This window comes from Lepus europaeus, chromosome 1, assembly GCF_033115175.1.
Source record: "Lepus europaeus isolate LE1 chromosome 1, mLepTim1.pri, whole genome shotgun sequence".
Classification (NCBI taxonomy): Eukaryota; Metazoa; Chordata; class Mammalia; order Lagomorpha; family Leporidae; genus Lepus; species Lepus europaeus.
In genome coordinates, this window is record NC_084827.1 from 135,884,217 (window position 1) to 135,909,049 (window position 24,833).

General features: G+C 39.6%; 1 protein-coding gene across 1 annotated transcript in view; it reads right to left on the reverse strand.

The window, feature by feature from the left end:
• Positions 1–10,932, reverse strand: part of TMEFF2 (transmembrane protein with EGF like and two follistatin like domains 2) — a 269,238-nt gene extending 258,306 nt beyond the window's left edge. Inside the window, exons 1-2 of the mRNA XM_062201141.1 lie at positions 10,575–10,932; positions 8,090–8,199 (exon numbers count right to left, since the gene is read on the reverse strand). Of these exons, the coding sequence (XP_062057125.1) occupies positions 8,090–8,199; positions 10,575–10,746 (282 nt within the window). The 5' untranslated portion in view covers positions 10,747–10,932. The remainder of the gene's footprint in view (positions 1–8,089; positions 8,200–10,574) is intronic.
• Between the last annotated feature and the right edge of the window lie 13,901 nt (positions 10,933–24,833).

Genomic DNA, 24,833 nt, shown 5'->3' on the forward strand with positions numbered 1-24,833 from the left:
TAGCTGTGTCCTATACTTGCTAATTACACCAGGGAGGTGATTATTTCATGATTACCCCTACTGATGCACTTTATTGTTTAATTATAACAAATGCAATGATTGAGATGGTTATTAGTAAATGCTCACCTATGCCAGAAACAAAGGAAGGAAAATTATACAGTCAGAAACATGTGAAAGTTTTTCAAAATGTTCCTATATTCTACTTTTAATTAAAATATTTGGATTTTTACATGCTATAGCATAGAAAACTAATTAATGATCTATTAGATCATTTGTCTACAGAGATATGTCTAGAAAAGTTTAAACATATATCTTAAAAACCCAAAACTTTATCATAAATGAAATTCAGTTTAAGGATTTATATGTTCTTGAGGCAGGCATTTGGAGCAGCAATTAAATAACCCCTTGGAATGCCTGCATGCCATATTGTAGAGCCAGCGCCAATTCTGTATCCTGCTTCCTGGTAATGCTCACCCTGTGATGCTGCAGTGATAGTTCAAATACTTGGGTCCCTGCCACTTACATGGGAGACCCAGATCAAGTGCAGAGTTACTGACTTTGGCCTGGCCTTACCCTAGCTGTTGTAGACACCTGGAGAGTAAACTACAAGATGGAAGATCTCTGTCTGTCTCTCTGCCTTTCAATTAATTGCAAATAAATAAAAATTTTAAAAAGTAATCTCAACAGGATGATAATCTGATTGATAAATACCCAAGATTTCCATTTTTATAAGTATCTCCTTACATCTTCTTCCATACAATATCTTACTTTCTTATTTACAATCCACCATTTAACTTTTTCTCTTCTTCGAAATTTTATTTATTTGAAAGACAGAAAGAGAAAGAGAAAAAGAAAAAGAAAGAGAAAGATAAAAAGAGATCTCCCAGTTGGGTACTCACTCCCCAAATATCTGCAACAGCTGCAGTTGTGCTAGGGCTGAAGTTGGCAGCAGGAAACTAAATCCAGGTCCCCTACATGGGTGGCAGGGACCCAATCACTTTAACCATCACCACTGCCTCCCAAGGTACACATTAGCAGAAAACTGTAATATGGAGCTGGAGCCATGATTCAAGTCCAGGTACTCTGAAGTGGGACACGAACATAATAACCTCTTGGCTATGTGCCCACCCCTAACACTTGCTTTCTAACTTCATAGCTTAATAATAATTAGCCTTATCATTCTACCAATTTAAAAATGGCATAGGTCAATGTTCTTTGATGAAAGTCTTATGGTCTTTTACCTATTATTGAATAACTTAAATATAACATCTTGCTAATTCTGATCTATATTTCTACAAACATTAAATTCAAATTTTATAACACTCATATTATCATGACCAAAATTGCTTATGAGATCCTTTAGCATTTATTTTAAAAACTCCTTTATCTTTCTTTCTATAATTTGCAATACATTCTAGAAGCCCTCTAAATAATAATTCTTTTGCACAGTAACATATTAGTTTCCAGATTCAGTCTACTTACATGGTTATAGTTTAAAAACTGATATGACTAGAACTTTTTGCTAATATTTCACTGATTTAACTCATTAAAGAGTTCATGTCTGATTAAGTGATTCCTGTGTAAAGGTTGTTGTCTGCTAACTTTGCAAATTGTTTTTTAACTTACATCTAAAAACTGAGTTACAATAAATCTGAGCATCTTCATTCCTACTCAAAAAAGAAAGCAACTGCAAAATGTGTGGGAAGAGTTTTATTTTCCAATGAGCAGTACTGAAGAGACAGCCCATGAATTGGGCTGGTGCTCATGTCAGAAACATGGCCAGCAAGGCAAATGGATGGAAAAATGCTTGATAAATGTGCTGTGTTCAGGACTTGGAACTGGAGAATATCAGTAGGATTTATGGGAACCTACTAATACTACAATGGTTTCTGAGCATTGAAAGAGACTAGAAAGAGGGAAACAGATGGTGTTGTCAATGCCAAAAGACTAGCTCACCTCTCAGATGAGGGTGTGCAGGGCTAGACTGATAACTTTCTTACCTTTTAATCTCCATCTCTAACTCTGGTTATAATACTTTGTGTATAGACTATTTGGGTCCACATTTTGTTCTCTCCAAATCCCTAATATTTCTCTGTCCATTTCATTTATTTCTGAGGATTACTCAAATGTGGAGTCAGTGGGCTGGTAGTGGTGAGTGGGAAGTATTTATTATCTCTGTCAAGTGCTATTACACAATGCTGATATGCATCTTAAAATATCGAATAAACTGATAAAGTGTTCATATGCCGCTTCTGAGGGATGCAGCAAGCCAAATGCGAACAGTGCTAAAAACAGAGTTGCCAAGTTCCATGCACAAGCCAAAAGGGAGATTTGTAGAGCTGAACAGAGCTTAACTGTAGATTATCACCACGATGTTTTTGGCCCTTAGTACCATGACTTGCACTCATTAATATGAATAACACAAGAAAGAAACATAGTCTAAATCATTAAAGCTCAAGAGTGGGCAATTATATTTCTCTTCTATTTCTCTCACTGTCTTGGAGTAAGACTTGCTGTATATTACTAAACAATTAAATATTTAACACATTTAAAGCCTGGGCTTCCAGTTATCTGAGATATTTGGTGAATTAATGAAATCATATTTTAAAACATGGAATTCTTGATAATACTCACTTATCAAAAGAAATACAAATTATTTGCCCTTCATGAGTGTTTTCACTAGTACAGTCATCACCTAACATCAACACCAAACCATGGCATTTCTAGAATCAGAAAACAAAGGAAAATAGGATAACCCTAAGCATGAAAAGAGGCTAACTACTGTGTTAAAATATGCCAAATTATTGGAAACAACTTAAAGTGGTAACCATGATACCACTCAGCTTCATACAAAGGGACAGACTCAGATGTTGAGTGACTTGCCAAAGGCCACAGAGTTGGCTGGTGAGAGAGGAAACAAGACTGAAGCCCAGATGGTTAGGTCCATATAAGTATGTGTTGTACAAACTTCCTCTCAGGCTAAAAAAATGATTCCATTTTTTCTTAAGATGTCTTAAAAACCTTGTTTATTTTTCAAATATGTGTTTTTTCAATAGAGTGACTTTGTTCCAAAATTTCCACATTGCTTAAGAAACCAGCTATGCACTACACTAGTGGATTCAATAAGTTGACACACTAGAATATATGGAATTCATTTTTACTACAAATGAATAAAAATGTATGAGTTTTCCCTATGATTTATTGCTTGTTTGGCTAATAAGGACTTTTTTTTGGCTGAGATTTCAGCATCTAGAAGCTATGGATGACTTATGTTTTATATATTGTCAGCACCTTCCACAGAGTCTGGCATGTAGAAGGTGTTCAACAGATGTTAAGTGAATTCAGTTATATTCCCAGTTGTCAAAGCTTAGGAGGGATGGCTTGGGATGTGGTATATTTCTTTTCCAAAAAGAAAGAGATAAAAATGTTGCATGTGTTCCAATCATTTGACCACTCCAAAAGTATCTTCAATTCTCTATGACCACATTTCCTTATGTGAAAATGTTAGGATTTGAAGTGTGGACAGGACTCTGACTATGGCAGAAGGGACTGTGTGAATTCCTACAGGAGGTCATTAAAGAACACAGAGTCTATCTGTCACTTTCTCTTCCTTTGGGTGCTTGCTCTTGAACCTAACCATGAGGTTGCTATGAAGAGGCTCAAACTAGCCCATACACAAAGATCAACATGGAGGAGAATGAAGGTCTCCAGTTGCAGACAGATGAGACAGAGTCCTGAGAAGAGTGTAGCACAAGACTTGGAAATCCCTATGAAGTCCCCCATCCCTTCCACCCCACCCAGCTGATGCCAAACAGAGCAGAGATGAGGTGTTTCCATGAAGACCTGTCTGAATTGCAGACTCATGAACAAAATAAGTGCTCATTTTTAAAGCCACTTGGGTTCTGGACAACTTTTTAGGCAGCCTTAGAAACTGAAACTTTGCAGATCTAAAGTGTTACTCATTAAATAAAAATATTGTATATCTCAATTAGATAGTGTCTCAAAAACATAAGCATTCAACAAATTTAAAAAATTTTTAAATGTTTGTATTTACTTGAAAGGCAGATTGAGAGATGGATAGACTGAGAGAGGGCGAGGGCATGGGCGAGGGAGTGGGAGAGGGAGAGAGAGAGAGAGAGAGAATCTTCCACCTCGTGGTTCATTCCCCAAATTCCCCCCAATAGCCAGGGCCAGACTAGGCTAAAACCAATAATCAGGATCTCCTACCAGGTCTCCCACAGGGGTGGCAGAGAACCAAATATTTGAAGCATCATATGCTACCTCCTAGGCACATTAGCAGTAGCTGGATCAGAAGTGGAGTAGCTGAGACTCAAACCAAGCACTCACATAAGGGATGAGTGCATCCCAATTGGTTGCTTAATCTACTGCCCCAAAACTCCTCTCCCAGATATCTAAATTATAAAGTGATTATTGATCACTGTATGGCCAGAGCTTTCTATGAATCACTATATGTATGTCCTTTTCCGTTTTTCCCTCCTTACCTCTCTCTCCTTTCCTCTTTCATTTAAAGAGATCATCCATTCATCCATTTACTGTTCTTAAATATTTATCCCCACAATTGATTTACCAGTATGAACAACATTTCATTTGGTACACAGAAAGTAAGGCAAGATGCATGAGACTGTATGCAGTTTTGGAACTCATATCATCACTTTACAATTAGTTGTACAGGTTGAATATCCCTTTTCCAAAATACTTGTGATCAGAAGCATTTTTGGTTTTTGGGATATTGGAATAAATTTTATTGCTGGAGAATTTCTAATTAAAAAATGTGAGATGCAAAGTCCTGAATCTGAAACATTTTGAGTACTCTTGCAGTGAGAGATAGGGAGAGAGCACATGCAATTGATTCAGATTACAGAGAATTACAGATTTTGGATTTTTGGATTATGGATGCATAATCTGTAATACTTTGGATATTAAGAATTGTCTATTTTAAATTGGTACTTTTGTTGTTACTGCTATTTTCATTTGCATGTCTAATTTTCTTGGCTGGTACAACTGGATTTGGTGTTAAAGGACCTTGTTTCTTATTCTAGAATCAACACTTAGTGTAAATTACTTATACTTGCATTTATGGGTCTTAATTCCCTCATCTTTAAAAGAAGTAAAACATTATCCCACTCTGTGGCAAAAAATAAAAGAGATACTTAGAGGTTAGAAATCAGTTTAAGTCATCTAAAAAATGAAGATATATTAAGAATATAAAAATATATATTCCCTTCAGTAGTCTAATAATAATTCAAGTTGCAAAACACTTTAGATTTCTCTTTTAGATTTGTCTTTCAGACAGAAAGACTATCATTTTATCCTATTTTGAATGGAAGGATTCATGCTTTGTCTTAGATGCAGGGAGAATCAGAGTTGAGAATAGCATATAGAAAAATATATATTTTCAGGACCTGACCCTTTTTTATCAGATACTAAGGCAAAAACAAACAAAAACTACAAAAATCAAAAAAACTCAAATTATGTCAAGAGTATTAGGAAATGAATGAATGAAGATATTCTTAGCTTAAAATATTCTATCACACCTGATATGACTTGTACATTTTCCTTGATTTTTAATGTCACTCTACATCCTTGGCATGTTCAAAGTCTAAATTTTCTCCCACTAGATTGAAAAATATTGTAAAGAATATACTAATAGCAGTACTAATCCAGTAGTAAATTTAAGATACTACAAGTATTTGGATGGGAAATTCATATTTTAGTTTCTTACTAAAACTTGTATTGCAAGCCCCCATATATTCCACTCAACAGTTACTTAAATTAATGACAAATTTATTGGTTGAACAACATATGAAAAAAAGAAATATCTTTGCTGATGAAAGATTTACTAAAATATTTTGTAGCAGCTGAACATTGAACACAATCCCTTAATGAGAGAGTCATAATTTCCATTAATTGAAATCATCCATTTAGAGTTCTATCAACTCCTTTTCTATTGGAAAAATTTTAGAATCGAGGTTTTCCATGTGAAGAATGCTCTTTCTGGTTCAGTTATACTGGTTATGAGTTTCACTTCTTGTATCTACCCTTGACTATCAACATAAGAAAATTTGTAGAAATCACAAACTAATGGAGGAAATTAATTCTACAAAATCCTGTGGTCCTTTAATTACTGATTTAGCCAACTATTTTTTTGCTATAGTTAACATTTGGGGAAAGTAGGAAATGAATTCTCATGCTCCATCTCTCCCATGTAGTTCCTTGAAAGAACATAATTACATTGTTCAGTGTGGCTGGAGACCTTAGAAGCTGATGTCATACGCATACTAAATATGCATGCATATATTACTAACAGTATACTATGGTCTTGAAGACTAGTTTAATCACAGGGATATTTACCCACCAGGAGGTGTTGCATTTTACAAGTATCAGTTGTTTGTGTTTCTTAGAAAGAAAAACATAATGACCAAGAATCTTCTGGTTTATCTAAAAAGTCACTCAAGTTAGAGGAAGTTACTTCACAAAGTTTGTGGAAATTCCAATAAAAAGAGAAACTTATTTTTTGTGCAAAAAATTTTGAAGTGTATACAAATGAGGAGGGTCTTAAAAAGTGTTCATGCAAAGTGCATGTTCTAAAGAAATTGTGCATGGATTAAAATAACTTTTGCAATAACATAAACTTATCTTTTAATCCCATGTTCAATTAACTCTTTGAAGTACGCTGTTATCTAAATACAAATTTCCTTATCTGCCTCACTGGGAAGTTGAATTCAATCTAAAATATTTAAATTTCCACAATTCTAAATATTACATATTAGAGCATATAGTTAGACATGAATTTTGAGTTCAATGTTTCTATTGTCCCATATGTTATACTATTTTCTCTTCTCCTCTATTTCTCCTCCTCCTTCTTCTCAGTCTCTCTTGTTTTCTACTTACAATTTTAGAAAGTTTTTTTTATGATGATTCACACATGAAGTTTTGTTTATGTGATTCTTTCCTCATTGACTTTTATGTCAGAATTGCAACTTATTTTTAGAGTAGCTAAATTTCTAGGGGAATAACTACCAGAAGTCATGAGGGAAGTTGTTTGGATGGTAGATATATTCTATATTTTAATTATCAGGTTGATCATATGACTGTATTTGTCAAAAGTCAGGATTGTACCCTTGAAAATGAGTGGCTTAATGTACCTAAGTTATACTTAAGCTTGATATAAAGAAAAAGAAATAAATAGTTAATTCAACAACACTCAATTGTGAATACAGTATACTAGTACAACAGCTATGTTATTTGAGGGTATACATGATTATGTGAACATTCTGAGAGGAAAGGAATGCTTATAACTAACATGATTGAAAGCTTTGCTAAATGATGAGTACAATAATGACATTAAGGTTTCTTCACTTAACAGATTCTAATAACCTAGTTTTGATGATACCATTATTGCAAATTTTCTTTTGTAATTTTTAAAAACTTTCATTAAAACAAAGAAAAGTGCATTTTTCTCACTTTCATGAGATTAACTGTGGCTCTCTATGTGCTCATTTGGATACTTGAGAGATTTGGTGCTAATTGAACATGATACCCAGGAAATGTTGACATATATTGATATGGTCCATGATTTTTAAATTAGTTCAGTAGGTCTAAAGTCACATTAATAATGAGTTAGCTTCAAAACTTAACCAGATTGCTTGGATAATGAAACTAAGGCCATCAAGACAAAGATCAATCAAGTCAAAAGATGAGACCTCCAATCAAAAAGAACAAAAGTACAAACCCACACTTTTTAACTCACCAACTATTTTGACCATCATTAATTGTCAGTTTACTCATAGAATATATGCTAGAAGGGTCAAAGAAACATCAGTTTCCTTTGAGATCACAGAAGCACAATCTGAAGATTTCTACCACCAATGGCATTTGTAACCATGACATATACGTTTCTCCAAAAAGAGTATATCTTCTAGACATCAGTTGGTTCTCCTGCCAGTACTTTGCTTGGTGCCAGCTTTCCTCTTACTTGAATAATTACAAATTGTCAAATGATGGGTTTTAAAGGGAGATCCCTGTTTTGTACTCTCTCTAATGAATGATAAAATACAAGACTTCTTACCTTGAACTGACAGACACAAGTCACAGTGTCTCCAATTCTTAAACATTCCCCATCGAATTTACAGGTATTGGTGTCACAGAGGAAGAGATCATTTTCTCTGTCATCATAACCTCAAATTTAAAGAGAATATTTCAGTCATTAAAAATGTTATGGATTTTAACAAAAAAGCAAATACTACCTTTAAGCTTTAAAAAATTGCTCTAAATTTTAATTTCCAATCATAGCTGTACTGCAAGGTCACTCTCTACAGATAGTCTCAAAATCTAGCTAAGTGATCAATATTCATTTCCATTTTTCCTCAATTCTTTCCAGTCAATCCTCCTTTAATATCATTTTTGATTGTGATAGTTTACCTTTGGCTACAAAAAAATACTAGCAGAGGTGAAGGAAGGTTTATCACTTGCTTCTTAGTTTCCTTATGTTTTGCTCATTAAGTGGACTATGTTTATGACCCTGAAATTCTACATTTTGGAAAAGATCCAGTGACAGTCTCTGAATGTCATTTTGCCAGTTTTTCATCTTTATTGTTCTTTTGCTTTAAGGTCTGAAATAACCTCTTATTTGGAATTTTTCCAGACAAAGAGGAAACAAAGCCTCAATAATAAAGATAAACAGGCTCAGTGTTTTCTGTGATGGTCTGTCTAGCTCAAATGAAGATTGATCATCTCTAAGTTAAAGGAGGTAGGAGGGGGGTGCCAAGTTCTTGACAATCTGCTTGAAAACCGGGTTCATTCTTTTTCTTCCCTGCAGATCCTTTAAGATAGCTGGCTAATAATGAATTTTGATTGCCCATCTCAATTTCACATTTAAATTACTTACTTTCTACAGCGGTATTATAGTTAGGGATGAAGCAAACCAGTCATGTTGAACTACAGAGCCATCAACATTTCAAACAATTCATTTTATAGGTCATTTAATGTTCATATAATAAATCACCCCCTAAAAACCAATTAGGCAATTGAAAGTGGAGCTTATTCTTTCAAAAAATAGCATACATGTGTGCATGAAGCAAGAATCAGTTAAAGAAACATGTTAAGAGTTATAAAAATGTCAAAATTAGAAATTGCCCCAAACAGAACAAACTCCATTTATTGACTCAAATCTAATAAGGTTGCAAATCTCAACTTATCTTAAGAAGAGATAAACTAGAATGATGTGGAATAATCTTCCTATCAGAATTTACATCAGTGATAACTCAGCACTATATATGCTTGCCTACAAGTTAGGGCTGGTGACCCTCTCCTCTCAAAAGTTATATGTGCTTTGGCTAACAAACATCCCTAAAAGCCACTTTATTCAAGTCCAGAATTAACTATTGCAGAATTATATTTACAGAAGATGAAAAATTACACACACTGTTGCAGAAACTAGAATAGACCAAACCTGGAGGACAACACCCAGGCGTGTGAATGGAGTTTAAAATACCAATGCAATGACCCCACAATTCTGCCCTATATACTCCAGGCTGTCGTCCGGAAATGCGAAGCCAGCTAGCAGGAGTGCAGAAACTTTCATCCTCCGGCCCTATTTAATTAGCAGGTTTCAGCAGAGCGAAGCCTGCCAAGATCTTCAGCCCAGACTCTAAAGGGATCTGAGTGATCATGAACAGTGCCTGACCCACTCCACAGAAACCTGTCCAGACAAGGAGGAGTCAGCGCCCATCCAGGTCCCTTCCGACCTCCGCCCGCCTGCGCTAGAGCCTCTCCAGCCTCAGTCATGCTGGGTATGGCCTGGGCAACGCGCGAGGGGCTCCCTCCCAACTTCCCTCCACATGGTAAGATACTGGGGAAGCAAGAGAGGGGCATCTTTCCATCTCTCCAATGCAAAAACGGCTGGCAGCCAAGGAGAGGAGGAAAAGAGAGAGAGAGAGAGGACACAGGGACACAGAGGTTGATTCTCTTCAATCCCAGCCTCTGTAGAATCTATGCGACCTCGTCTTGAATGCGAGACCAGTTTACCCTCACAGGCACTTTTGCCAGGAATCAGCGATTCCGCTGCAGTCACCATTTGATTTACTGCTTTCTCGCTCGTTCTTTCGCATAAAGTTATTTCTCGCTCATTCTAGCCAGACTTTTTTTTTTTTTTTTCTCTTTAATGATGGGAAAGGTTCTCTTGTAGTGTTTCCCCCCAGGATTGACGCTTTTATCAGGGAACCCAAAAAACGTCTCGTTGGATATTTCTCAACATCCTCGCAAGCTCCGATGGAAGTGCAAACATGCAAACAAGCGTTCTTACACCTGCACTTTCTGCCCATCCCAGGAACCTGCTCCCTGCCCACCGCCCACTTCCAGGCCTGGCACAATTTCTCCTGTGTCTCTGGATGGAACTGGGCAAGGTGTGTGTGTGTGGGGGGTGTCTCAAGGCTTGGGAGAAGTGGGGGGGGGGTGAGGGGCTGGGAGGAAGGCTAAGGGAGACTGGTCTTGGATGGGATGCGCGCGTTCTTCTGCGGGGTTAAGGGGGTCGGGGCTGCGGGTACTGGACTCACCAGAGCAGTTCCAGCCGGTGGGCGTTTGGCAGTCACTTAAGGAGGTAGGGAAAGCTGCGAGCTTCACCGGGCGAGCTACGATGAGTAGCATCACCGGCAGCAGCAGCAGCCAGCAAAAGCCCTCGCAAAGTGTCCAGCTGCTGCACTGCCGCGGGGACTCCCACAGCACCATGACTAGTTCGCGCAACTCTGCAGCAGCAAACGGCTTCCGAGCAACACAGGATCGCGGCGGCCAGGCAGCGGGCTACTGGGCATCCCGCGGACGGCGGCGGCGGCAGTGGCACCCGGCAGGGAAGCCGCAGTCAAACGCAGGCATGATCTGGAGAGTTTCAACAACATCCAGCGACCCGGCTCAGCCCCGGGAGCGACAGGGTGGTCCGCCCCGAAGCTGCGCCGCAGACGCGGAGAGCTGCCGCCATACGGAGCGGGCTGCGGGCGGCCGAGAGCCGGAGGAGAACCGGGTCCAGGGGCCGGAGGAGGGGAGCCCGGGGAGGCAAGGTGGTGGGAGTCAAAGCGCCCCGCAGCCCCGCAGCCGCCGATCGCGCTCTGCCGCCCGCATCCCTCTGGCGTTTGGGAAGCAGCAGGTCCTCAGCCCGCCCGGGGTCACGTGGGAAGAGGCAGTCGGGTTCTGATTGGCGGAGCGGGATGCAGGTCCCAGGAGGGAGGGGTCGGCGAGGAGGTGCAAGGAGGAGGCGGCCGCGGATGCCACAGATGGGCCAGCTCTCCAGGCGCGGGCCCGAGAGGGGCTAGGCGGGGACGGCGCGAGTGAGCAGCTCGGCTTCGTGGTGGGCGACCCCCACACTTAGCCACCACTCGCCGCGCGCTGCGCTCCAGGACGCCCCCTGCCGTGCGCGGGACTCGCGCCCCAGTTCTTTGCGTGGCTCCCGACTGCGAGCGCCCGCCGCGGCTGGGTGGCGCCGCGTCGGAGCTGCAGATGGTGGGGGCGGAGGTGGTGGGGGAGCGGCAGCAGCGGGGCAGGGAGATCGGAGAGCGAGCCTGGAGGCGAGGGCGTCCTGTTGGCGCCCGCCGGGCGCTCGGGCTGTGGGGACAAGCCGGCCCGGCAGTAAGGGACCCCGGCGGGGAATGTCACCGTGGAGACCCTAGGGACGCTTCTCTAGGGAGTAGCAGGGAGAAGGAGGGGTTGAGAGGCGAAGGTGTGAGAACAGCTCTGGCTGGCCCGGAAGCAGCAGCCTCTCCCCCAGGATCCTGCAACCCCGAGGCTGCTCGCCAAGCCAGCTCAGCCAGCCCTGCAGGCTCTCTCTTCTTCCAGTGTGCGCGTTCTCTCTCTCTCCCTTTCTCTCTCTCCCCCACCCCCTCTATTTCTACCCTCTTCCCCGTCAGCCCCCCATTAGCTTCCACCCCACTCCAGTGGCCGAAGGCTTGAATCCCTCTGCCCAGCAACACGCTCCTCTCCAGCCTGGAGCCTGTTTGCGCGGCCGTCGGGGGGATGCGGTCAAATGTGTTGCGAAGGTCAGACCTGGTCGGGACATGGGGTTCCAAGAGAAAGGAGAGCCTCCCGGGCATAAGCAAAGGGGTGCGTGGCCGTGCACATCCGCCAGGAAGCGGCGTCCGGACAGAGCAGGCTCTCGGAGCGGCGGCGTTGCGGGTGACAGCCGCGGGCGTGCGCTCTCGGCGGGTCCCGGCCGGTTCGCCGGCGACCTGGGCGCGGCGAGGAGGTGTCGCTCGGAGGGAGTCACGGGCTCTGCGCGGTTCCTTCTTGCGCTCCAGCGGATGCCGGACATCGGCGTAGCGGGACCCGCCTTCCGCCTGGTGCAGCCTTCGCGCAGTTAGTCAGGCTCCTGAGTCTAATGGCATTTTACTCGCCAGGACTGAGAGAGAGCTTTCCGGGACAAGGATGGAAGGGAGCGCCTTTCTCCCGTGACTCGGGTCACCCTTGCAGCCGCGGCGGTTTGGATGCCCTACGAGGAAGAGTTTTGTTTTTGTGTGTGTGTGTGCAATTGTTAAGTGCTTCACGGTCCTACCCCCCACCCCTTCTCTCCGCACTCTTCTCTTTCTCCCCCTCCTCCATCTCTCTCTACCCCCTTCCCTTTCAAGATCCCTCGGATCCTCCCTTTTTCTTTCTCTTTAAGTCCCCCCCCCCTTTCCGTATTGCCTGAATTTGGAAGAGCATTAGAGGCAACGATGCGTTTTGAAAACGGGGGGTTTCTGTCCTTTGCAGACGCCATCAGAAAAACAAACTGTGCCCCAGGAATCCTTTCAAGTACTTTAACCTCTAACCTCCTCCTGCTTCTTTGCTTTTTAACTTCTCCTTTGAGAGATGTGATCCTGCAGCACCCCTGTGCCTCAGAGGTCTCCTTTTTACCCCCAGTGTGAAACCTATGCCTTTATCTTGCCTCTCCGCCTCCATCCCAAGACTATCCCTCACCTCCACCCCCCCACCCCACTACCCGCCCACCTCCACAGCTTTCTGAGTCTGTGTCTCTCACTCCTGGCAATTAGGCAGCAGATCCCAGCGTTCAAGGCGGTGGCATCTCGCTCCTCACCGGCGAAGACTCCATTAAAACAGATCAATTTGACCAGACGTTGGAGGCATCAGAAAATTGGCTTCTAGACAGAGCAACTAAATTCTTTAAGGAAACGGAATGCCCATTAGATAGCGCTGCCAACTGATACTGCACACACACACACACACACACTAAAATAAAGGATTCAGAGATGTCTTTCACTGCAGCCTTGCAGGCAACAGAAATCCAGGCTTAATGTAGATGGAGATTTAACAGCTCCAGCGTGCAGAGTGGGAACGTGTCATTTTCCGTAGCAAGGCTTCTGTGGTAACTAATCAGGCTTATGAACATAAGTCATGCTTGAAACTAAAGGCAAAGACTTTTAAAGTGTTTTATGCAGTAATTATTATAATAAAAGGGGACCTGCTAGGATTTCAGTGCTTGGCTGTATGAGTAGAATCTTACAGAACCTCTTAGCAGAGGAAAACTGCTATTGAATTCTCTGTTAAGTAAATTTTTGGCATGCTTTCCAATAATATGTACTCTTCCTGAGACATTTTGCCCAAAGTAACTTAAAACTCCAAAGGAGTTAATTACTGGTTGTGAGTGGTTAACAAATGCAGTTGCTTCCACAGAGGTTCTTTAAATTATTAAACAGTTTGAACTAAAGCCTTTCCAACCGGAATGCTGTGATGCTGTTGCACTTACTATGTACTTAGTGTTATAGTGCCACCAAGAAACAAATTCTGGAACTGGCAAGCACCGCCAAGTGGCAGAAGAACATCGTTGACTGAACAGAGCATTGTATGACTGAATATGTAAATAAAAATGCGTGCATTATTTAGGCTCATCATTAGGTACCAAGAAAATAGACAGGCACTCCATTTAATTGCAGTAAAGATTGGATTAGTGCTTCAACATTTTCCCAACAGGGTCAAATCAGTTTACTTATTAGAATAACATTTAAAAGTAGGTCTGTGAATTGTATTTTGTATTGTCTATTATGATTGCTAGTATATCATCCAGTCATACTCAGCATTTGAAAAATTCTCATTTTAAATTAATAAACGGTATTACCTTTCAATATTCCTGAGATAGGACAGTTTATTTGTGGCATGGCATTCTAGAATTAATAGAAGCACAGAGTCAAGTTGCCACATTTTAAAGTAAATAAAACACAGAGTTGTTTTTTCCCCCAGAAAACATTTTTAGAAGTTTTTTTTTCCCCCAACATGGATGTGGAAAGGATATTATTAAGACACCCTTTACATATCTTAATTGAACAAGGACAGGAGGACAAGAAGTAATTTCAAACAAGAATAATTGGAGATAAATAAAATCTAGGAAAATAGGACACACAGTGATCAGAAGAGCTCTCTCTCCTTCCTGATTGGTAATGCTTTCCGCTTTAGCTTCAATAAAAGGGAGATGTATAATATGCTCCATGGGTGGCAGGCATCTTGCCATGCAAGGAGAGTATTATATTTACTTGCTTTTTATTTTTAATTTTTAGAATTTTTGATAAACATGTGACACTATTTTCATGTAATCCCTGCAACACCTCTGTGAGACAAAGAATATCATTATCTGTGTTTTAGAGAAAGGGAGTGACTTTAAAAGCATCAGGGAAACTCGCCTCAACTAACAGACCTAGTTTGTGGGACCTCAGAGCAGGAGGCCTCCGTCATCATTGTCTGCTGTGTTGCCAACTCTTCAGCCTTCAAGAAAGGAAATGGAAAAGGGAAATACACTGTTCATGAAACCTCTTCTTGTCTGCCTTTTCTTTGGATTATCACTAAGACCGAAACTTGTTAAATCTCAATCAGAGCAGCAAGATCCAGTGACGATTCCTGTTGTTGTTTTTTTTTTTTAGGTATGCAGATTTTGCATAGGAGAGATAGTGGGCAGTGAGCCACTAAACTAAGAATTTAAAAAATTACTGATGTAGTGGCAGGCATTGGACCTTGTGTTTAAGATGCCAGTTGAAATGCCTGCATCCCATATTGGAGTGTCTAAGTTGGAATCTCAGCTAATGCTACATATTCTAGAACACCCCAGGAAGAAGCAGGTGATGGCTCAAGTAGTTCTGTTCCTACCCCTCACCCACAGTCCCTAGCTCCCCATTTGGCCTGCCAAGCCCCAGCCTTTGTGGGTACTTGGGAGTGAACAAGGGGATGGGATCTCCCATATCTTTGTCTCTGTCTCTCTCTCTATCCCCTTCTCTGCTTCTGTGTGTCAAATAAATAAGTAAATAAAACTGATTCAGATGTCCTACCTCAAGGCTAGAAGTGACGCAGGGGCACTGGTATAATTTTAAATGTTTCCCTGTTGGTTTTAAAACTCAGTCATAGATGAAAGCCATTGTCCTGGGAGAAGGAATGAGTGGTAGTTTCTTCATTATACAAATGTCCAAGTTTCAGAAGACAAAGTAATGTTTTCCTTTTTCACTTAAAGCTTTTTAAATATGCCTCTTAACAAAATGTGCTAAGATACCTAATCAAAGCAGTATGAATTAGTGGTTTCTCTAACTTTTTATCAGTTCAGAAAAAGGAAAAGAAATTACTGAAAGAGAGTTAGACTTAAAAAGCATTAGTCATGGTAATATAGTTGATATCTTTTTAAAATCCACAAATTCAAATAGTCTTACAGTCTTCCATTGCTATTATTTTCATCATAGCCTGATTTTAGGGCTTAGTCCAATACTTTCTTCTTCAAATTTATTATGAGTTTTTATTTTTAAATTAGACCTAATAGCTAGAATCAATTTCAAGTGACACTGCTTTTCAGGTCAATCTTTGGCTACTCCTGGCTTCTATTGAGCTCAATTAGAAGTGAAGAGTTAGTAAAGATAGTTCTTTTCAATTTGTGATATTAACACCATCCAGTCTTTTATGTTCTGAGCATTTTAGTCATTTATTTCTCACAATAAGCCTGGACCACTTCTCCCTCTACTATCTGTGACATTGAGTTTTTCTCTGCTCTTACTTGTGAGAGTGGTTTCTGAAACACTACTGTTCTCAAACACTTTGCTGCTCCTTCTACCCATGTGTTTCTTCTTTTACAAGAGGGGAAGGAAGAGAGGGAGGGAGGAAGAAAGGAAAGATGAATTTGAGAGACATTTCATATAAACACTGTGCACTGGTAGCCTCACAATGTGTATTTACATATTAAAGGCTCTAAGGAGCCTATCAGTAAAATCAAACCAAAACACATTAAATAAAACTAAACACCTGCTTTATTGAACTTAGGTTTTCCAATATTATTTGATCATGGAATCCCTTTTAGCAAGTAAACCTGACAATACTCTATAATAGACTATGGAAGTGAGTTTCCATGCAATACTCTATTAGTAACAATAGTTTATAGGAATGAGTATTCTAAAAACAATACTGTGGCATTTTTGGAGAGAGGGCTGGTCACTCCTTCTCTCTTTGCAGAAACCTCTGTAAAGTCAAGTTACAGTCAGGTTTTGGTTGTCTGTAAATGTTCCAAATAAATAGTAAATAGCATTGTGAATGTTCTGCAACACTTCTACAGCTGCACTCCTTGTCATCATAATAATTTGGGGAAGATGACTAAAATATCAGCCTTTCCTGTACCCCACTACTCCATTATCACTTCTAAAAATTTGAATCTATTATATTTTATGTAAACTCTAAGTTAAATACTATAATTTCCCTAGTAGTGGTGGTAACACAGGTGTCTGGCAATAATGCTTTCTGAAAAACTGTTTCTTTGATTGCTGAGCATGCTAAAAGTGTTTAAATGGAAAATTTCACAAGATTCTAAAGAGAATATAATTATTTAAACCTCTATACTTATCTCTTTCCATAAATCTCAATACTCAGCTACTTGCTCTTATCAGAGCTTCTGATATAACGGCAAGGTGAATTGAATCTTTGCCTTGACACACACTTAGTTTGTACCACAAAGTTCTTTTTGTTACTTTGGGCAACAAAGAGACAGCCTTGTTTAGGAAGAAGGAGAACGTGTTGCAAAACACCAAGAGAGGAAGGAGGTAGGTTTTCCAAAAGACTGAATTCTCTAACCATATAGTTATCAGAAGTTAAAGCAACCTCTCATTTCACCTTTCTGGGGCATAGATTTATCTCTTTTTGTATTTTATTGTAACTATTTACATTCTTGTTTTTCCATATAGACCAATTTTCTCTGCAACTTCAACACCTTTATCTTAGATATGATTATAAAATGCATTTAGCTATATTAGATCTCTACTGTACATTAGATGGATATTATTATAGGGTTGTATATATTTTATTTTTTCTTTTTTTCTAAGATTTATTTATGTTTATTTGAAAGGCAGAGTTACAGAGAGAAAGAGGGAGAGACAGAGAGAGAATGTCCATCTGCTGGTTCACTCCCCAAATGCCCACAACAACCAGGTTTGAGTCAGGCTGAAGTCAGAAGCCAGGAATTTCATCCAGGTCCCAACATGGGTGGCCGGGATGGTACTGGGAATATCTTTTGCTGCTTTCCCAGGTGCTTTTAGCAGGGAGCTGGATTGGAAGTAGAGCAACTGGACTGGAAGTAGAGCAACTGGATTGGAAGTAAAGCAATATGAAATTGAACTGGCATCCATATGTGATACCAGCATTGCAGACAGAGGCTTAACATGCTGCATCACAGTGCTGGCCCCTATATTTTAAGTTTCAGTACATCTAATAATAGAGAATATTTTCAAGAGAGAATTCTTTAATAACCTATAGAACTAATTTATTTTTTAATTTATCTAAATTCTTCAGTTTGTATTTCAGAAATCCTGACATTTATGTGTAAAATTTGCTTTCTGTGTTCAATAATTAGTCAAAACACAATGAGTTTCAAGGATCTTGAATTCCTTCTCAGAGGTATCATTTGTTATGTACCATTTTTTTTTTTTTTTTTGCTAGCAAACCACTTTAATTTACAACTTAATGTGCACTATGAAGTCCATACTTTCTCGAGACTCTCCCCTGGCTCCTGTGAAGAGCTGAATCTACACTCTCAGTCTTCAGCATCAGGGAGGATACCTAATTCTTCATCTGGCCACTGGGCAGGATCTGGATACGGAAAGTGCCCCAGCGCAGCATCGGAGTCATGCCAATAACGCCAGAGAATCCAAAACCTCATGGTTGCGCTGAAGACCTCGCCCCTGATCACCTGGGATCTGGTCAGCTGGGGCAACTGTCTGTAATGGGGCTCGATGTGCGCATTGCCGCCAGCATGACGGACTCCACTGCCTCCCGCCTCCCTGAAGAGAGGGGCTGCGACGCGACGGACAGGCGTCAGCCGGGTCAGCGCCGCCATGTTGCCCTGCAGATAAGTTTTATACAGAGTGGCATAACAGGTTTTGCTTCATTAAAACCAAGCACATTAGTCCACAAACTCCAGAAAGAATGAACCTATGTATGCTAACACCAGGAAGATGTTAGTAAAATCCTCTTGGAATAACGTGGAGCTTCTGCTGAGGTCGCCTCTAACTGAGGACCTGTTTTGAAAAGAAGAGCCAGTGCTGAGAATGTGAAAGTGAGAACCCTGAGGGAGCGCCTGAGCCAGGGGCTAGGAGTTCTCATCCTCACTGCAATCCCCGAGGGTTCTTACTGATACTGGCACCTTGTGTGGTGGCAGCGTTCTTGTTCTCCGGCTGTTACTGTGCCTTTATTTTCTGCTATCTTTGCATTTAACACCACTTCATCACTAGATAAAAGCCTACCACCATAAAACAAACAATTACAATCTTGTGAAATTTGAGATTTTTCAAGTGTCATGAGCAAAGGAAAAAAATAGACAGTAATATTCGGAAATTTGATGTACAGAGATACCCTCATAAAGATTCTCTCTCTCTCTCTCTCTCTCTCTCTCTATATATATATATATATATACACCTACACACATATGTATATAAAGAGATACATATGTATGTATATGTGTGTATATCTATACTAATGAGTATATCCACATTTATATCATGTGTATGTAATACATTTATGTATTTATATATGTACGTGTGTATGCATCCTTACAGGACATGGAATTCAAACCATAGAGATTACACAGTCATCATGTCTATCTAGCTGTCAGGTTTTGCTCCACAGAGTAATACAGGTGACTGCTGCCACTACTTTTTAAAGAGCTCTTTTATATTTACCCAGATTTCATATAATATGTCATTCTTTCGGGGCTGGTGTTGTGTTACAGTAGGCTAATCCTCCACCTGTGGCGCTGGCATCCTGTATGGGCACTGGTTCTAGTCTGCTGCTCCTCTGCCAATCCAGCTCTCCGCTGTGGCCTGGGAAAGCAGTAGATGGTCCAGGAGCTTGGGCCCCTGGACCCACATGTGAGACCAGGAAGAAGCACCTGGCTCCTGGCTTAGGATCGGCACAGCTCCAACTGTTGCTGCCATTTGGGGAGTGAACCAACAGAAGGAAGATCTTTCTCTCTGTCTCTCCCTCTCACTGTCTGTAACTCCAGCTGTCAAAGAAATTTAAATAAAATCTTTAAAAAATAATATCATTTTCTCACGCATGTGTGCACAGTGCACCCTCATGATTTACAAATGGACTCATCATATATACTGTTCTATTTCTTACTTTGTTCACTTAATGAACACAAGAATATCTACTTCATTTGTCTGGCTATGTTGTGTTATATGTCTCATAATTTATTCACTCTTTCGTGGACTTTTACTTTGTTTTATTCTATCTGATAATTATATTAACACATTATGATATATGATATATTCTCTTTGCAAATAAAATGCCTACCTCACCTCCTAACAAAAAACTAAAGGGCACAAAGAAAACCTAACTATGCTTTTAGGGGACAATACTCAGGTTTTAGCAAATCAAAGCTTTTTATTTTGATTCCTAACCACTGTCAGTTAGGGGTGTATTTAACCTGGGTATAGTATAGGGAATATTAGAAATACATTAAAGGGACCAGCGCTGTGGCGCAGTAGGTTAATCCTCCGCCTGCGGTGTTGGCATCCCATATGGGAGCCTGTTCCAGTCAAGGCTGCTCCTCTTCCAATCCAGCTCTCTGCTGTGGCCTGGGAGAGCAGTGGAGGATGGCCCAAGTCCTTGGGCCCCTGCACCTCATGGGAGACCGGGAAGAAGCTCCTGGTTTCTGGCTTCAGATCAGCGCAGTTCTGGCCGTTGTGGCCATTTGGAGAGTGAACCAACAGAAGGAAGATCTTTGTCTCTCCCTCTCACTGTCTGTAACTCTACCTCTCAAATAAAATAAATAAAATCTTTAAAAAAAATGAAATAAATTTAAAATTTCAGTCAGATATATTTGCATGCAAATGTGACAGTTAAAAGATGATTTCTTTCTTTTTTTAAAAAAATATTTTATTTATTTGAAAGACAGAGTTACAGAGAGAGGTAGAGACAGAGAGAGGTCTTCCATCTGCTAGTTCACTCCCCAGATGACCACAACGGCTGAAGCTGCGCCAGTCCGAAGCCAGGAGCCAGGAGCTTCCTCTGGGTCTTCCACATGGGTGTAGGGGCTCAAGCACTTGGGCCATCCTCCACTGCCCTCCCAGGCCACAGCAGAGAGCCAGATCAGAAGAGGAGCAACCAGACTAGAACTGGTGCCCATATAGGATGTTGGCACTTCAGGCCAGGGCTTGAGCCCGCTGCACCACAGTGCCGGCCCCAAAAGATGAATCTTTTACAAGCTCTTTTTGTCCATTTGCCATTGTAATTAATGTTACCCTCCAAATCTAATAGTTGCCATATGATAGATTTCAATATAGTGTGGGTTGATCTTGAACTCTTTTCAAAGGAGTTTAATTATATCATACTGTGATATTTGCGTCTATCACACATACAAAGAGCAGTGTTTAATATGACACACCAGTGTAGGTAAATAGCTCTTTTCTGTGGCAAAATTAAATCTTTTCTTTTTAGTTATAAAAAGTTAAAATATATTATTAAAAATAGTCATTTCTTTTTTATGTAGGCAATTGGCAATGGCTTAGCAATCATACCCAAAGTAGCTTTGGGTTAATGATGGGCCAAGACACTGAACTTAAGTTGGACAATCTGATTTCAGGTTCTGGCTTTGGCCCTGGAAACCCTCTATCCTAAACTCAATGGTCCTCGATTTCTTATATATGTGATGTGACAAAATCCGAATAGCAAATGAGAATTATAGTCTGCAAAGCCCTCTGTGTGGGTACGATCTTTTATTCACTGATAAACAGCAGAACTTTCTTTGTCCAAGGCAGAGTACATTTATGCAACTTGGTCTTTTTTTGCTGAAGCCTCAATCAGAAACCATGACAATTACTGTTGATTCTTTTTCCTCCATTTGCCACGGTTCTCAAAACTGTGAATTCAAAAATTATTTCTCATGCAAGAGTAAGGTGGATAATTTAAAATTGTGTCTAGAAAGATCTGCGTTAGTGTGATCATACAGTAAGCTGCTTTTTGTGTGTGTATCAATGAAATTCAGAAAATTAGAAACAGAAGTTAGGCTTTGAACATTACTCAGTCACTTTGTTTAAATGAGAACATAGTGATTTTCATCATAACCCATAATCCATCATTTTATTGACATTTTTAGCTGATATTTTCCCGTAAGTAAATAAAGCAATAATTTAGGGGATTTGAAATTTTTATGAGTTTTGGGATTAACTTCTGTATCTTTTATTTATTTATTTTTTGAACAAGCAGAGTTAGTGAGAGAGAGACAGAGAGAAAGGTCTTCCTTTTTCCATTGGTTCACCCCCCAAGTGGCCTCTATGGCTGGCGCACTGTGCCGATCTGAAGCCAGGAGCTAGGTGCTTTCTCCTGGTCTCCCATGTGGGTGCAGGGCCCAAGGACCCGGGCCATCCTCCACTGCACTCCCAGGCCACAGCTGGACTGGAAGAGGAGCAACCAGGACAGAATCTGGTGCCCCGACTGGGACTAGAACCTGGGGTTCTGGCGCCGCAGGTGGAGAATTAGCCTAGTGAGCCGCGGCACCGGCCGACTCTGTATCTTTAAGATATTTGTGATGTATGATTCAGTGAATAGAGGAGGAGAGAAACAAAATATCATCAAAGAATGAGGGAAAAATGATGTCAATTTTATGACCAAATATACTTTTAGTGGGCCGTTTAAATATGTATTATTAATAACGTTAATTGTATTTACACAGCAACTGTTTCTTAACAGAAATGTTTAAATATTTCTCATCATCCTTCCAAATATTTTTATTTCCATTTTAGAGCTCTGGAATTTAATATTAAAAGATGTACCTACTCATTTCTAACTGAAGATTCAATGCTGTGTAAGAATCAACTTACCTTTTGAGTTGTCAAGATGACTCTAACGAGCTGAGCGTTTCTCTAGCTAGACTATATGCATTGTGAATATCAAGTTCTTAAGCTGTTATTACAAGATAAGTGATCATTTCCTTGTTGCACATGTTCTTTGGCTGACAAAGTTGCCCTGGAAATGGATGCCAGTAACTCGCATTTGACTTCTGCTTTAATGCAGCAGAACGGCACAGTTCCTAATTGCATATCATTTAGAGTGGTCGAGCATTTAGATGAAAGAGCTCTTTTCATCACACATGACTTGAAGGAATTGTGGTGAAAAGATCGCAACAATAGCCCCATTAATGTTTAGCTTATACCTGCATCTAATGGGTGCTAATGCGTCCTACATGACATACGTGAAGATAAATTTACAGCATTAATAGGCTTACATTCCATAACAATAAGCTATTTCTCTTGCAAGTTCTACTTCTGCAATAAAATATTGTCTTTCAGTGCCATCTGATTAAGAGGTAAAGGTTAGACAATGGATGTTGCTTTCCTTAATATAGCAACAAAATACCCTCTTCTCTGTGTACAATATATGTTTGTATTAGGTATAAATATCTGAGAGCATTTCCACTTTGTACAAAGTTACATTTCATGAAGATGTATCCGGAAGAAACATCTCAGCTTGGCTGCGGATTCAAACTCCCTGGGAATGCAGATCCTGGGAGGCAGTGGTGATGGCTCAAGGAATTAGGATCCTGCTACCCGTGAGGGTAGCCTGGATTACATTCTTAACTCCTGGTTCTGGCTCTGGCCCTGGTTCTGGCTCATCATCAACATTTTGGGTGTGTGGGGAGTGAAACCAGAAGACCAGAGCGCACACACACACACAGACACACACACTCTTTCCCTCTTTCTTTCTGTCTTCCCTCAAGTAAAATAACATTTTGCAACAGGGTAATATTGAGTTATCATTCTGGAGACATAAGTCATAAGTTAAGATCACAGTTCGACTTTTAAATGCTGTTTACTTTTTACTATACTTTTTTCCAGAGAAGACTTAAGATAAATTTAAGGCAGCTGAATAGTAATTTCTGAAATTATACTCCTGAGGTGGCAATCTATCAGATCAAGCATGTTAAAGTCTGATTTCCAGAGACACATCTGATAAAAAATAATTTCAGTAGATTCCTGATCTTAAAATCACTTATGTGTTTTAAGCATATAAAAGTCTTAATATTTTTAATACTGTTAATGAAAACTAAAGTAAATCTCAAATTTACTGTTTTCTGCATTCCAGCATTACGAATATGGTCTTGTATAAAAAGTTTAATTTTTAAGTCTCATTAATTTTTTAAACTATTTCCAGTTGGCTTCATGATAAATCATTAGCATTTATATTTTAATGGATCATATTTTTGGAAAGTGTATAAAAGCTAAGTTTCTTTTTTTCCAGAAAAATTTTCATGATTTTATATCATAATATATTTGTGTGTAGTTTCAGGACCTCTCCAAAACTCATTAATTAACTTTAGGAAAAACATCATATTTCACAAAATGTGATCGATCTATAGGCTTTTATATTTTTTATTACTTATGGAAAATAACGTTACCACACTTTATAAGCCATTTTTATAAACTAAGAAGCCATTTGGTATGAGAGCATGATAATTTATTTCTGAATAACTTTGTGTTTCTAAAATATCAATTTGTCCTTCAATTAAAAAATGCTCTATTGTTAAATTGCATAAGATTTCAAACTGGGAAACATACAGAGAAGTATGTAGCTATGTTAGTGCATATGTAAATACAAAAAATAATATTTGTACATTAAGCATGTGGTTATTTCAGTGTCTATGTATGACTACATACCCATTTGGCTTACAAAGCATAGATGTTGTGACCCATATTACAGTTCTTTCCTTAGCCCAATATTGTCTTTAGATGTAAAATTTTTAATTAAAAAACAAAACTAGAAAACAATGTTACCAAAATAATTTTATAGGTCATTTTAAAGTTATGACTTTGCAAATATTTTTGTAAATATTTTTAAATTAAATATGTTTCAGAATCTAGCATTGGATAATTATTGCTAACAAGAATTTTGATGTTTAGTGTATTACTTCACTCATTTTTTCTTGACTCACATCGATTGTTACAAGAACATCTAACAGACTCAGGAAAGGGTAACTTGAGTAAAGAAACTCATTTTATGATAAGGTAATTAAGAATATAATTTTGATCTTTAAATCAAAGCCTTTAATTTTCTCAACTTTCAGCCTCAATTATCATCTACATACTCTTACAATGCACTTTTAAAATCACTGTAAAAGTGATTTTATTTTCCATTTTAACTTAGGGTTTGATCAGGAAGCAATTATTATTAGAAAAATAAAATAACAAATACTTAGCTCTCAAATCAATGATTTTTGGCATAAATAGGAAAGAGTATAGAATTGAGGAATTAACTATGATTTATTAAAAGTTTTTATGTTTAGCATTTTGGCTTATTGTTAGTAATTTAAGATCATCAATTTGCCA